The 14,864-nt window shown below is 55.0% G+C and overlaps 1 protein-coding gene across 1 annotated transcript in view; it reads left to right on the top strand.

The window, feature by feature from the left end:
* Nucleotides 1-2,966, top strand: part of MNT (MAX network transcriptional repressor) — a 42,795-nt gene extending 39,829 nt beyond the window's left edge. Inside the window, exon 6 of the mRNA XM_063341269.1 lies at nucleotides 1,505-2,966. Coding sequence (XP_063197339.1) covers nucleotides 1,505-2,220 — 716 coding nt within the window. The 3' untranslated portion in view covers nucleotides 2,221-2,966. The remainder of the gene's footprint in view (nucleotides 1-1,504) is intronic.
* Nucleotides 2,967-14,864: the final 11,898 nt, after the last annotated feature.

Consider the following 14,864-nt stretch of genomic DNA (forward strand, 5'->3'; position numbering starts at 1 on the left):
AGAATAAAGTAAAAGGTTTTCAAGTGGTTTGTAATCATTGAAGGTGGCCTAATAATATGCTGCCGCTTGGGTAAAGTAAACTGAGAATCATGCATCAGCGTTAGGTAGGTACAAAGTGCAGGTCTGCACGTGCAGTCTGCTGGTACCTCACATGGAGCTCCCTGCGTTCAGAGCTTAGTTGTCCTCTTGGATAACTGCATCCCTGCTCATTAGAACTGAGTGGTGCGTGAGCATCCCGAGGTATTTGTGTGGATGCGGGAGGGTGTTCAGCCACGCAGAGAAGAAGGAATTGGTACAGGAAGGATCACCAGATTGTTTGAACAACTTAATGAGCCTTCACGTTGTGTGAAGAGGATTCACAGTGAAGATGAAATGATACTAACGAATATCTGGCGTGCTGTTCCCAGTAAGACGTTTCTGTGGGATAGGAGAGTGCATGCTTTTCTCCATACCAGTGCTGTGCAGCAGGAAGAATAGGCAGTCCATGGATGTACAGTGCTTTGCTTTCCAGAGATGAGGAGGCTGTAGCAGTCTGTAACCATTTGCAGCAGTTCCTTCAGATCATGACAGCATTTGCTCTCGGCACTCCAGGCAGACGATACGGCGGGGTCCAGGAAGGGAAACCCGAGTTTTTCTGGTTCACTCAGGCTTGTATCAGGCTCATCACCTTTGCACATACTCACAGACACCGAGCGTAGGCTGATGGAAGTTGAGAGTAGGAGCGCTTTGTCAATAGGAGTGTCAGCCGCTCACCTCTCAGCTGGCCTCTGCTGAAAATCATGGCTTCAAGCTCCTACTGACCAGAGAGCTTGCAAAAGGGAAGTGTCTTCCCTGGTTTTCCTGCTGCTTCTGTATCTTCTGAGATTTTTCTCTCTGCTGCATGGCTGCCTTTAGAGCTGACAGTGCAAGGTGCCCTGCTCGTGTTCCTGATCTCCGCAGGGTCAGCACGTTCCTGCATTGCTTCGTTAGTTCCTGGGCTGGACAAGAGTCCATTTTCCAGAACCAGAAGAGGAACTTGCTGCCATGTTTCTCCATGGCTGTTTCCTTCCTGCTCTGGGAGCAGACAGGGTGGTACCGATCGGTGGAAAACTGGACAGGAAAGGAAACCTTGTTCCTCTTCCCAGAAGGAGCCCTCTTCAGCCCATTCGGAGTTCAGCCCAGCTGCTCTCCTCTGCCTCTGCTGGCGTTGCTTCCCCTCCCTGCCGAGCGAGATCTCTCCGCCTGTTGTGAGCATCCCTCTCAAGCTGGGGCTTCGAGCTCGTCCCACCTGCCTGGCACCGGGTCCTTGGCCCACAAGCAGAGAGGAGAGGGGTTTGCCACCCCACCAGGGCTCGGTGGAGCGTGCCATGCCGTGCCATGCTGTGCCGTGCCATGCCGCCTGCCCGTAGCTCAGTGACTCCTGCTGTTGTCTCTTCCTCCGGTGCTGCCTTTTAGGGAGGCTGGTTAGTCCAGTTCGTGCTCTGCTTTCTTTTTTATGGGAGTTTCTTCCTTTCATTTTTTCCAGAGGGTGAAGACAACATGGATGAAGACATGGAAGATGACAGGCCAGTGAACTCATTACCAAAACTAACCCAGCGCCAGCACCCAGAGCTCCTGAAAGCCGTCCCTTCGAACGCTGCTCCCCACCACCCGGCGGTTCTGCCTCAGCACCTCTCCATCCAGCAGAAACAAACCCCAGCCCACGCACAGCCTCCCATCCAGACACAAGCACTGGTCCAGCCGCAGGCGATCGTCCCCGCACAGACTCACATCGTGGCGGCTTCCACAGTGCAATCGACTGTTATTGCCCACACCGCCACTACCCACGCTTCGGTCATTCAGACTGTCAACCACGTCATTCAGGGTCCACAGACCAAGCACATTGCTCACATTGCACCTTCCACGTCCAGCCCTGTGCAACTTACCACTGCTGCTCAGCCTATCGGCCACATCACTGTGCACCCCGCCACCATCAACCACATGGCCCACCTTGGCCAGCAGCTGCCCATCTACCCTCAGCCCGTGGCCGTCAGCCAGCCTGTGGTGAGCCACATTGCTCACACCATCTCGCACCAGCAAGTGAATGGAACCACAAACCTTGGCCAGCAAGCGGTGATGGCCAAGCCTGCTGTAGGAACCCAAGTTGTCCATCACCCGCAGTTAGTTGGGCAGACGGTCCTAAATCCGGTGACTATGGTAACCATGCCATCATTCCCAGTGAGCACACTGAAGCTGGCCTAGAGGGGATCGTCCGAGGGCGAGGTCTTTGTTGGGAACCTTTCCTAAGCTCCATACATTCCAACCACGTCTGACTCCGCGGGAGGGAGGTGCAGAAAACGCCGAGTGGCAGGACGCCGGGCTGGGCTGTCCTCAGCTGCCCAGTCACCCCCTGCCGCTGGCAGCCAGAGACGGGGCCTCTCCGCACTTGAATTTTGCTAATCCGAGGAAACTTCAAAGACAGTTGTTCATGGTGATTTTTTTTCCTTTTATGTGTAATCAGTGGAATATGGATATGATGTTCTTAAGACTTTAATTTTCCCCTTTTATGTGTTGCTTCTTTGTAGAATAAAAATTGCTGATCTCTTTATTGAGACACTGCGTAGAATGGGAAAAAAACATAGAAGTCTATATTTATATATATGTGTGTATGTGTGTGTATATATATGTATATACATATATATATAAATATAACATTTGAAGAAGGCCTTTTGTAAGGTTGATTATTTTGCAGGATTATTAGACAAAATTCATTTTTGGAGGAAGAAGACAGAGTGTCCTCTCTAAACAAGAAACTTTAAGATAGATGGTTTGGTGGACCAGGGTACATACACGGTGACAAAAAAAAAAAAAAGTTAAATCATGTTAAAGGTATTTCCCGTCAGTATATTACATTTCAGAAAACCATCTAAAATCACTGTGACTTGTTATGGCATTTTAAGGAAATTCTCTGTCCTGTCTAATAAAAGGAAAAAGAATACACAACCAGACTTCATTTGTCGCAGTTTTATAAATGACTTGATTTTTATAGCTATGTCAAAAAAAGAATGTTTTTTATTATTTTAATGGTGGACAATGTTTTGTTTGGATGGTTTGGGGGGGGGGGGGTTGGGTTTTGTTTTGGCTTGGTTTTGCTGATGCAATAACTGATTTTGCAGCGCTCTGTGCATGGCACTCCCCCTTTCAGGATTCCCCCTGCCAGTCCCAAGCCCCCAGGTTTCTCGGGTTCGTTTTTGTTTTGCAGGGGTAGATATTTTGTGCTGGCAACTTGCAATATGTTTATCTGGCCTGATAGAGTGGAACCTGGGACAAGAAGACCAACAGAAATTCAGTAGATTTGCTGCATGGGTTACTTTTCTTAGTTTGTTCCTGAGCTGACCATGTTTTAGTGCGGGAGTCAGTGGGTTAGAGAAGGGGTAGACGTGCATGCCGTATCTTCCAAAGTGCAGGCAGTTTTGACATCTCTTTTTTTCTTAGGGGGGAGAAAAAGTCTAGTCTTGTGTAGGGTAATGGTCTACTGCAGGAGATCAGTGCGTATAATGTGTGTCTTACAGACAACAGTGAGACGTGCACCAAAGAACAGCCCCTCATCCGAAGGGCCCCTCTCGTCCATCCCTCGCGGTGGTCAGGGCAGATCTCCCTGAAGCCAGCGGCAGACTTCCGCGGAGTCAGGAGAGGAGGGACGTTGTTGGGCTCTGTGGGTACTCGCCCGCCTGATCGCGGGGTTGCTTAGGGCATGTTTCATTGCTGACTGAATATTCTGGTCCTCGCACCGTTTTGTGTGTGGTACTGCTGTTAATGATCTCTTTTCTGTCTTCCTCTCTTCTTAAAAACAAATACTCCTCAGTCCTTAATGCAGGCCAAGTTCCTGCGGCAGCCAGCGGCCGTTCCCCTTGGGGCAGGATGGGAGGATGGTCCCTGCGTCCCACCAGGCTTGGGAGGAGGAGGCGAGGTGGGGCCGAGCACTCGCACCTTCGCTGGGCTGCCTGGCTGCCTCTGGTTTCGGGTCGAGATCTTCCACAGGAAAACAGTCTGCCCAAAATGCCTGTGGGCTCCAGCGGGACCTTTGCCTGGTCGTGCGCTGCTGTGAGCAGTGGCGGAGCTTTAGTTAAGAAAACCTGCCAGTGCCACGCCGTCCGTCCGTGCTGCGGTTGAAGCTGTGCTGGGGGCAGGAGTAAATACTGCAAACAGAGGCGAAGCGTGATTGTGCCTTCTGAGCAGACATGGCTGAGAATCGCATTAAATCTTTATAAAGCCCTGGGTCACTCCATAGTTAACACTTCTTTCTTTTTCTTTTTTTTTTTCCTCACACCCTTGAGCGCAGGAAGCTCTTGCCCATGTTGCTAGCACAGTTCCTGCAGCAGAATGGACAGATCTTGAAGGATTCCTTATTCTTAAACCGCATTTAAGCAGATCGTTTGTTCTCACTTCCAGTGCCCCGTTAGCACTGTGGGGTCAGCAGAGTCACCGGGGCTCCATCGTCTCCTTGTACCTGCGGGGGCTTCCCCGAGGACGTTGCGCTTTGTGTGCCAGTGTTTTGGAGGACAGCGTTAGGTAGCAGGACAGTTGCTCCTCATCAGAAACTCTTGAAAACAGTATTTGCAACAGGGTCATCTCCCTTCTTAGGAGGAACCGCGTGGCTTTGCTGTCTGTAGCTGCGTTAGGAGGGCGAGGAAGCTTCTTTCTGCCTTTTTTCACTGGTCCGAGTCATAAAATCACAAAGTGGAGGCCAGAAACCTCCTTCCTAGTCGAGAGTAGCTGAGCTCATTGAAGGAGGAGAAGCCCAGCGCGGGGAGCGGGGCTGAGCACACGCGTGTTGGCCAAGACCCCCCTGTCCCGGGGAGCAGGAGCCGCGGGATCAGCCTGCGCGGGTCGGAGCTGCCCTTCTACCTGCAGGCCAGCATGACGGCTTCTTTCTGCGACGGAACCTCTGCTCCCACCGTAACCCCCTTGGCTTCTTGTCCCGAGGTGGGGGCCGGCAGCTGGCGGTGACCAGGCATCCGGCTCTCTGTGTTTCCCACAGTGACACGTGTCTGGGATGGAGAGAAGAGTTCCCGGTTTACTTGACAGAGGCAAATGAGCTTTCTGATGGATTATTTAATGGCCTTTACTCTACGGAGAGGTGATGCTGCTGACCTCATCTCTTACTCCCTTATGGTTTAAGGGCAACGGTGTCCCTACACTTCTCCTGTACAAATCCCGCATCTTTGCTGTTTTTTCTCTCCCCCGGGTGTTCTGTGGTGCCGGTACCTCTGACCGCGTCACCGCTGTCAGCCCCGGCGTGAGGAGCAGCTTGTCCCGCTGGGCCAGCCCAGGAGCTGCTCCAGGCGTCTTGGGTCCCCCCATTCTCATCTGCCTTTTCCAGGGCTGCCAGAAACGTTTCTTTGGGGTTTTCCTGTTTGTTTTTTAAAGTCAGCAAACTCCTTTCTGTTCTGTGGGGAAAAGAGCAAACTGCAGCCCTTCTTTCCCCACGTCTGTCATTCCTGCTCAGAAACTTCGGATTTACGCTAATGCTCTTAGAAATTATGTTCAGTACTGTATAACAAGGGGCACTTTAGAAATGTCTCTCCTCCTTTGATATATGTGTTTTCCCTATGGAGAAAGCTATATATAAATATATATATATATGTACACTTTGGGATTCAGAAGATCTAATTTGTCCCAAAAAAAAAATAATCAATAAATACAAAGTTTACAAGAAATCTCTTCTGTTGTTGAATAATATCAGTTACTGGTAACTGTACCACAGAAAAAAAATAGCGAATGGGTTTTCGGTGTAGTATTTTTGAGAAGGCTTTTCTGTCCCATCAAACCCAGCTCGGAGCCCGTCGGTTAGCGGGGATGCTCCCACCGAGGGCAGGCTCGGGGTCTGTCACCAGCGGTGCTTCCCGGCCCCCCGGCCCCTGCTCCCCACGGTTCATGTCACGCTGCCAACAGCAAAAAAACGTGCTCAGAAGCTTGTTCTGTGCTGAAAACTTCAGCCAGCGCAGTTGTGTTTGTTAGAAATAAACACCAGCAGGTCTGTGTGAGCAAAACCCCTCGGGCGGCTGCAGTGACACCCAAAACCACTCTTGTTCCACAGCTCTGCCGGGCGGGAGCTGGGCTGTGCTGGCCCCGCGGACGAGCAGTTTTGCTCCTGGGGGCCCAGCCTGGCCGAGGGAGCCCCCGCGGCTGCGCAGAGCCGGGGCGGCTGCCAGGAGGAGCGGGCTGGTGGCCGGGCACCTCTGCCGCCTTGCTTCGGGCCACTTCCCGCTCTCACCTGCCGAGTGCAGGCAGAGGGGAATAAACCCAAACTGCTACTTTAAAATTATCCTGAAAAGAGTTCTTAGAGCTGACACTTTAGATAGGGGAATGTATTCCTGACCTCACCAGTAAAGATTCACCAGAAGCCTGGAGCTTAGTTTAGGAAGGGAAACGGCCCCATTTCCCACGTTCTCGCCGTGGCTCGCGTGGGCTCCGAGAGGCAGCGGGTCGGGTCGGGCGCCCTCGTGCATGTGTGTGTCGGTGTGCGCGGCTGGTGCCTCCCTGCGCTTCGCTCTCCCGCCGCCGGAGCGGGACCAAGGTGTTGGAAGCGGTGCCGGCCCCTGCTCGGGACTCCCCCGGCTGGGACCTGTCACCGCCTCTCGCTGCCCGGCATTTGCCGTGGCCCTGGATGGAGCCGCCGCTGTCCTTTGCTCATCCTCCGATTGCTCAGGATTTCTAAAACTGATCAAAACAGGTGGGGAGGCCGAGGGAGAGGGGAGAGTTTAGAAAAGGCAGATAAATTACCAAAAGTAATTATAACCATTTTTTGCATGGTATCAGGTGGACAAGTGGTAGAAATTTTTGAATTCCCAGTTCGTTCACTCCTGTCCTAGTATGGGGTGAGGGATTGCCTTGGCTGGAGCGACCTTGGCATTGCTCAGAGCATCAACAGTCTCAGCCGTGCCAGCGCTGCGGGGGACGCGGTGACTCGTGCCCAGGCGCGGTGACAGCCAGGCTCTCGGCGCAGCTTTCCCCGGGGCTGGCGCCTCCAGCGCGGCCGGTGTTCCGCAGCGGTGGCGGCAGCCGAGGGCCACGTCGTCAAGTCTTGACTCACACCTTTCTCAGGCAAAACCCCGCTGATCTCAGGAAAGACTGAGGAGAGACTTGAGGATGCTGCCGGCGGCTGCTGCGGGCCGCAGGGCGCGCGGTGCCTCGCGTGCAGCCCGGCTCCCAAAGCTGAAAATGTTGTGCAAACTGCATCATTCGGTAACACAAATCATTTTTATTTGCGTGTAAGCCAGACCATTGCCTTCAGCCCGCTTTTCAGACAAGGCCGCTTTTCTGCTGGTGTTTGATTTGCGGAACGAGAGGGGACGGACGCGCAGCAGCCGCCGGTGCCCGGGGCAGCGAGTTCCGCCCGGCCGTGGCACGGCCCAGCCTCGGTGGGTTCCGGAGCTGGCCTCTGACCGAAACCATGCCCTGGGTGTTCTTTTGTGTCGGTGACCCACAGGGAAGGAGTCGCGTGCTTTGTTCGTGGTCTGTGTGCGCCCCGAGGGGGGCTGAGCAGTGAGGGGTGGCCTGAGGAGCAGCGGGGGTGGCTGGCGAGGGGGGCAGCACCCCCTTTGCTCGCCCGGGGCTGGCCAGGGCGCTGTGGCCCGCTCGGTCTGTGGGGAGCAGGATGGCAGCCGTTAGGGGGTTGTTCCACAGTGTTGCTGGGTCAGTGGCTCGCAGGCTGGTCCCCGGGCTGGTCCTGGGGCACCGGCACATCCCTGCCTGGCAGCGGGACCAGGTTCTGCCGGGGGCATGGTGGGGGCCGGCCCGCGACCCACCTCTCGCAGCTGGGAGCATGGGGCTGGACCCAAAGGGCTGCCGTCAGACCTCGGCTTTTGCACCAGAGGTGTCTGTCCGTCCATGAAAACTGGGTGTTGAAGGCAAGGAGGGCTCAGCTGGGCACCCCCCGGGGTCGGGTTTAGTGTCATGGAGCAGAGAGCTCGACGAGGGGGTGTCCCGCCTGCCGAGGCTTCCGTTCTTTCAAAACCGTACACAATTGACCCGGGTAGGAATCCCACCACCAACTAATTGGCGTTCAGCGTTATTTCCGTGCGGGTCCAGCGACCGGCCGGGCTGCTGCCTGCCGGCGTTGGACTACTTGTCTCTTTTTCTTTAATTAAAAGTGGCCTTCTGTAACAAAAGAATAAAAGAAACAAAAAAAAAAAAAACGTAAAATGCCTTTGAGTGGTGTAGGTGGAGGTGAGACTTGCTGCTCGTGTCGGTATTGGTGTGATTGTCCGTATGCACGCCTGTTTATATACGTATAGACATTCAATGCAAGACTTTATCGTGTCTCCGATTTTTGTATGTGGCCTGTGTCTCTCTTGGACTGGTTTGCATCCTGAGTGAATTTTTTGCATTTTTTTTTAAAAAAAAAAAAAAAAAAAAAAAAAAGGTGTGACAATTGTTGTGGGCTGGGTGGGCAGAGGGGCGTGTGGAGACCTCCCTCGGGCATGGCGGGGGGGGGGAGACCTCATTTGCCCGGTGTGAGGACAGTTGGTGCTTTTTGGCCCCTTTGCTTTCTGTGATGTGTACTGAAGCGTCCCCAGCCAAGGCCGGATCAATCGCTGCCCACCCGAGCACGCGCTGCCCCGGCCCCTTCACCTTTAGGCACTGGCTTAAACTCAATTACCAGGCAGCTGGGCCCGGCTGCGAGACGGCGTGGGGGGGGGCAGCTGCCGGGCACCTCCCGCATGAGGCTCCTCTGAGACATCGCATCTGTGGGTTGTCTCCAGTGAGCAGCTGTTCGTTTCAATCTTATTTTAATTCTAAAAGATACTGGAATGAGGGAAGGAAAACTGTCATACTTCTGGCCTGTTTTCCGTCCCTTGCTATCATCTTGGACAGATAAAATTGATTATTATAACACTGGTTTTAGATTTTTTTCTTCCTTAGTCAAACATCCGTCGTTAGGAACAGATGTTTTGCGTTAAGGAAAATAAGTGAGTTGTGGTTAGGGCCGGCGGCGGCATCTTTCTCTTGCTATTATATAGAGCTTAAAAATAATAATCCAAAATCTGAATCATCAAAATACCAGCACGAGCTCAGCACTGGGTATGTGCAGCCCCGCTCTGGTTGGCGGGGCTGGGGTCGGCGCTGTTCCGCGCTGGGCACTGACGTTCTGACCAAGCCTGGGACACCGTTTTGCTCCCTCGGTGGGATTACACGGCTCTGCTGTCCATCGGGATCAGGCCTGTTAATTCCCACCCTTTCTTTGTGCTGGGAAAACGAACGTGAGTGTGGGGAGCGCTGGTGGCGGGATGCTGAGCCCTCCGCGGCCCGCGGGGGTGGAGGCTGCCCTGTGTCCGCTCACGCTTCCCCAGTCCCATCCCAACTCCGCACCCCCCAGGGCCGCACGTCTCCAGACGAGAAATCCCGGTACGAATGCCTTACGGATTTGCCTTAACAATCCGATCCAAAGGAGTGTGTCCTGACAGAGTGAGAAATCGAGTACTAATTGCATCCGCCCAACCGTTTATTGGCAGCTGGTGGAGCGCCAGCCTGGGCGCTGCGGGGCGAGGAGCTGCGGTGGGAGCAGGGACCTCCTGTCCCTGCTGCCAGGGTCCCCCCCATCTCAAGCTGCCCGAAACCACCCCCCCGGCTGAAAGCGTTTGCCTTTACACCCCCCCCCCCCCCCCCCGGTCTTTGCGTTAGGAACGTTCGCTGAAGACATGGATGGCAAGCGCAGAATGGGTGCCAGGGCTGCCCCGGGTCCCAGCCCCCCCGCGCACATCACAGGAAAGCCCCCGCCTCGGCACGCACTCACGCTGGGCAAATGCTGTCTGTTTACAGTGAGGACGTGTCACTGTGTTACCCATTTACTGAAATACTAAATATTGAAAAACCTAGACTGTAAAGATTTTTATGTGTTTGGATACATCTGCTATGTGAAAAAAAAAAAAAAAAACCCAACTAATTTTGTACATATTGTATTTTTACTATTCAGCTGTACTATACCGGCTCTTCATGCTCCAGAATTTAGGTATCCAACATGAATAATATCCATGTAATAAGCACTTGCCTGAAATAAATATAAAACTGAAATAAACACGCACTGAAACCTGAACGGGGGTTCTGCCTTTTCCTCCTTGCGCTCTGCGCGCAGCGCTCTCGCTCGATGTGGAATTCCCTAATTAGAAGAGCAACGCCTTGTCTCCGCCCCTGGCCGCGGCTGCCCCCGGCTGTGTGTTGCTGATGGGCCCCCAGGTGCGTGGTGTTACTGATATCAGCCCCCAGGTGTGTGGTGTTACTGATATCAGCCCCCAGGTGCGTGTTATCGATCAGCCCCCGGCTGTGTGTTACCCATCGGGGCGTGTCCCAGCCCCAGCCCGGAGCCTCCCCCCGTGTCTGTGTCCGGGTCCGGCGATGGGGAAAAGCGAGCGCTCGCTCCAACCCCAGAATTTGGGACAATTTGGGAGACGGTGCCCCGTACCCGGCCCCCCCCCCCCCCCCCCCCGCGGAGCCCCCCCGAGCCCCGGCCCGCAGGTGAGGAGCCGCCGCAGCCGGGCCCGCGTCGGGGCGAGTGTGCCCGGGAGGGGGCTTGGGGCCCCGGGCGAGAAGGAGCCGGAGCCGCGGCCCGGCGGTTCCTCCTTCCCCCGGCGCCGCTCTGGCCGCTCTCCCGCGAGCCGCGGGCTCTGCCGGCTTCGCCGCCGCCGGGACGGGGACGCGCAGCCCGGTGAGGCGGAGCCGGGGGCGAGTCAAACCTTCTCGGGCAGCCTCGGCGGCAGCAGGACGCCCCTGCGGGGCCGGGGGGTGGAGGGGGTGTGCGGCTGGGCACCCGGGGGGAGCGGGGCGGCCCGCGGAGACCGGCCCGGGGCTGGGAAGGGCTTTGGAGCGGGGCCGCCCGGGGGCGGCGACACCGGGGGCCGGTCGGCTCCGCTGCAGGGCGCTGGGAGCCGCGGGCTGGCGGCGGGGGGGGGCGGTGAGTGCCGGGGGGGCGGCACCGGGCGAGGGCTGGTCCCCGCCGGCCGGAGGGTGCGGGACCGGGGGCGTCCCCGGCCGCAGCGGGGGGTTAGAAGGGCCCAGGAGGGGTCGGGGGGCTCGGCAGAGGGTCAGAGGGGTCCGGGGGGGGGTCAGAGGGGCTCAGGGGGTGCTGGTGCCGCCCCTGGGCGCAGGGGGACCGGCGAGGGAGCTGGTGGGCTGAATGGCCCGGGTACAGGACAGCCGAGTAGAGGCGCCTTAGGAGGGAATTGTCTGCGTTCTGCCTTCCTCGAGAGTTACTTTGGCTTCTCCATCCATGGGGGGGGGGGTTGCCCGTCGCACCTACCGGCCCATCAGCTGCTTTAGCCCGCTGGGACGGGTGGGTTGAGGGGGCACCTCTCAGGCTGAGCCGCAGAAAAGGGGTTTCGCTGTCACTGTTGTGCCTGGGGCGGCGGGGGGGGGGGGGTACGATGCGGCCTTCAAGATGCAAAGTGGCAGAACCTGGGTCTTGACAGGAGCGAAAAAAAAACCCCATTGATTGTTTCAGGGTTACGCTGTGGTAGGGTTGTTAAAATTGTCGCTGAACTGTAGCAAATGTTGGCCCAAGCACACAGCAAAAAAAAAAAAAAAAAAAATCCTAAACAAAAAAATAGGGGCCAGAGCGCGCGTGTGTTTGTGCCCGCCTGTTACACAGCAAAGCACCCAACTCCTTCGTCGCTGCGGAGTTTGTAGCTGGTTTTCTTGTGTCTAGAAATATTAAAAGATAGTAAGATGTGGTAGGAAAACGTTAACTATAAACGTGCTTGGCTGTGGCCGGGGCTTTCAGCATTTTTCCGTGTTTCTGCTGGTTTGCTCGGGCCGGGCTGCGCTTCAGAGCCAGCTCAGGCCGTGTCTGGGGGGGTGGGAGGCGCTGGGGCAGCCGGAGCTCAGAGCCAGAAAGCTTCCTCAGGCAGAAATCTCTGTGCGTGATGCCTTTGAACATCCCCCCCACCGCCCCCAAAATGTCAGCTTGCTCAGAGGCTCTTTTTGAGCTATTTCTGGGGAGGGGGTGGGGGAACTCCTTCATACACACACGGACACGCAGAGGCTGGGGGGAAGCAGCCACCACCCCCGCCTTGGCTGCCAGCACAGGATGTCCCCTGGCCGAGGCCCTGCAGTGACGGCCGGCCGGGGCTGGGGACGCTGCTGTGTGACACCCCCCCACCGGGGCGAATACCCAGCCCGAGGAGTCAGGAAAAACGTCAGGCAGGAGCTGGCACCCCAGGGGCAAGGGGCTGGGAAGCCATGGAGGGGGGTGAAGGGTGTCCTACCAAACCCAGCGCTGCTGCCGTGGGGTTGGCTTTTGGGTTTTTTTTTATTATTTGGGAAACAAAAGCTTTTCTATCTAGGTGAGCTTCTGAGCACGGCGAGCAGGCCTTGGACTAACTAACAGGATACTGTAGGATGTGGCGCTAAGCTCTATGGGCCAAAGTTGCCATGTTTGGCAAAACCAGTGGCAGAGCTGAGAGAGCGGGGACCTCACGGGGTGGCCAGCGCTGGCTCCGGGCTACAGACGAGGGGCAGGAGGTTTCTCTTGGTTTGGTTTTCCCCTGGCAGTGGGCAGCAAGCGAGGCTTTCACGGTGATGAAACTTCATCGGGATGCTGCATCTTGCTGAAGTAAATTCCTGTTGCTGCAGGGGCTCTGCGGCTTTGGGGGAATAACCGTCTACATACCTACTTTAAAAGTTTCTGAGAATTTGCAGAGGATGCTGAGGGGGGGCGCGTGCGCGTGCGGTGCAATAAGAAAGAATGTCCTGTGGAAAAGAAAGCAGTTGTGCAACCCCGGCTGCGGTGCCCACCTTCCCCCTGCCCACCCCAGCTCCCACCAGCCGACAAGACGACGGCCGATTATTGAAGCCAGCGCAACCTTGGATACACTTCACAAAGGGCTGATCCCCTTTTACAGGGGTAACTACACGATTAACAGCTGTGACAGGCTCGAGCAATGGCTGGGGGATGGCTGCGCGCACCCCAGCGCAGAGAGCCGTTTGCTGGGTGTTTTTTACAGTCAGTAGAACGGGGAGACGCTCCGTTAACCACCGCCCCCGCCCTTGCTGGGGACACACCTCCAGGCAGAGCTTTCCACCCTAAAAACCTGGAAAAGCAATCCCTGCAAAAACCGCCAGCAGCAAACCAACCGCGGGGCGAGACAGCGAGGTCTGAGAGGGAGAGGGAGCAGCAGCCAGAGGAGTTTTAAGAGGTTTGAAGGGGGAACGGGGGGTGATGGGAGGAGGAGCTCCCCTGGAAACGCAGGAGATTTAATTGTAGCTGGATTTAATTCTAGCTGCAGCACGACCGGGCCTAAAATTGCAGGATGAAAGTTTTATTTTTTTAACGCTTATCCCAGGCCCGTTTCTGCTCCCGCCCCCTCCCCAGGGCCGCGCTGGCACCGGGCTCGGTGTGTGTAACTGAAGTGTGTAACTTAATGCTGCCCTTAAAGTCATCCAGGGGACGTTCGCGCCGCGTTTGGTGATGACCTACTTACTTTAAAAACACCGCTGGTACAGCAGTCCCTGCACGCTCCTCAGAGAACCAGGGATGACATATCGCACCCTCTTCCCAGGCAGCCCTGGCCTTGGGACTCCCTGTTCTGTCCCTGCAATCACCTCGGAGGGGAGAGAAATCACTTCCAAAGAGCTGCACAGATTGCCTTGACGATAAGTATTTATTCATATGTTACATTTAAACATAAATAATTGAGCAATAAAGAGAGTAGTCTGCTCCCAACAAAAATAAATAAGTCAATACACAATGTTAATAAAATACAATTAGACAGAATGTTATAACAAATACAACAAAGTTCGTAGAGGTTTGTTTTTTGTTGTTTGGTGTTTTTTTTGTTTTTTTTTTTAAATAGCGTTGTATAGTACATTCCCAACATACCAAAGAAAAATAGTGCAGGTTTATTTTTTACATCGCTTGCTCAGGCTCTGTGGGTTGGAGGGTTTTCTCGCTCTCATCGATTTTTTTTTTTTTTTTTTTTTATTTTAAAAAATACTATTTTGCTTTTCAAGTGACCAAACAGCCGCACCAACTGACGTGCTGCCGAGCCCTTCCAGCAGCCGGGCGCGGGCCTGTGGAGCCGGCGGACACAGCCAGAAATACAGATGTGCTCAGCCTGCGGCCGAGGAGCCCCCCCGGCGCGGGGGCAGCGGGCGGATCGGAGCCCTGTCCTGCTGTAACTCCCACTGGTGTTATTTTAGCAGCGTCAGGCGCAAAGGGGGTTTCCTTCCCCACAGCCTCCTCCCAGCGCCTTCCTCAGAACTGAGTGGGCTCCTCTTCTCACTTCCGCTTCGTGACCGTGATGCTCCTGCGCCCAGAGGACACGCGCGCCTCCCTGACGGCATCAGGCTACACCAGCCCCGGGCGACTTCTGGTTTGGCTTTATTTTACCCTCCCCATAAATTTTTAGACCGTTTTAAGGAAGGGCTTGGCTAGTGAGCTGAGAAGCACTTGGTGTGAGGTTGGTTGTTTTTTTTTCCTTTTTGGACTATTATTTACCATTTTTAGTTCACTGCAATCGTAAAGAAAGATCTAAGCAGCGATGGTGTTTCTAGAACTAAATCTACCTTTTTCCTGGGCAAGTACCGCTCAGCTCCTGAGGGCCCCAGGGCAGCGCTTGCCTCCTGCAAAGGGCCGGAGTGCGCGCTGCGGGGTACTAACGAGCAGAGTCACTAAAGTAAATACCTCCTATCGCTATTTGAATCTTCGAACATAATAATTTTATTCCCTACACCTCTTTTTTTGCTAAAATCTGATTTTTGAAAGCTCACGTGAGCTGATCTAATTCATGTAAACTTCTCTGAGGGACCTGCTCTGGCTGAAGCTGTCCCTGCCCAGGGCAGGGCTTGGACGAGGTGGCCTTCAAAGGCCCCTTCAACCCAAACTATTCTGTGAAAAGCACACAGAGTTG

The sequence above is a fragment of the Chroicocephalus ridibundus genome, chromosome 7 (assembly GCF_963924245.1).
Source record: "Chroicocephalus ridibundus chromosome 7, bChrRid1.1, whole genome shotgun sequence".
Taxonomy (NCBI): domain Eukaryota; kingdom Metazoa; phylum Chordata; class Aves; order Charadriiformes; family Laridae; genus Chroicocephalus; species Chroicocephalus ridibundus.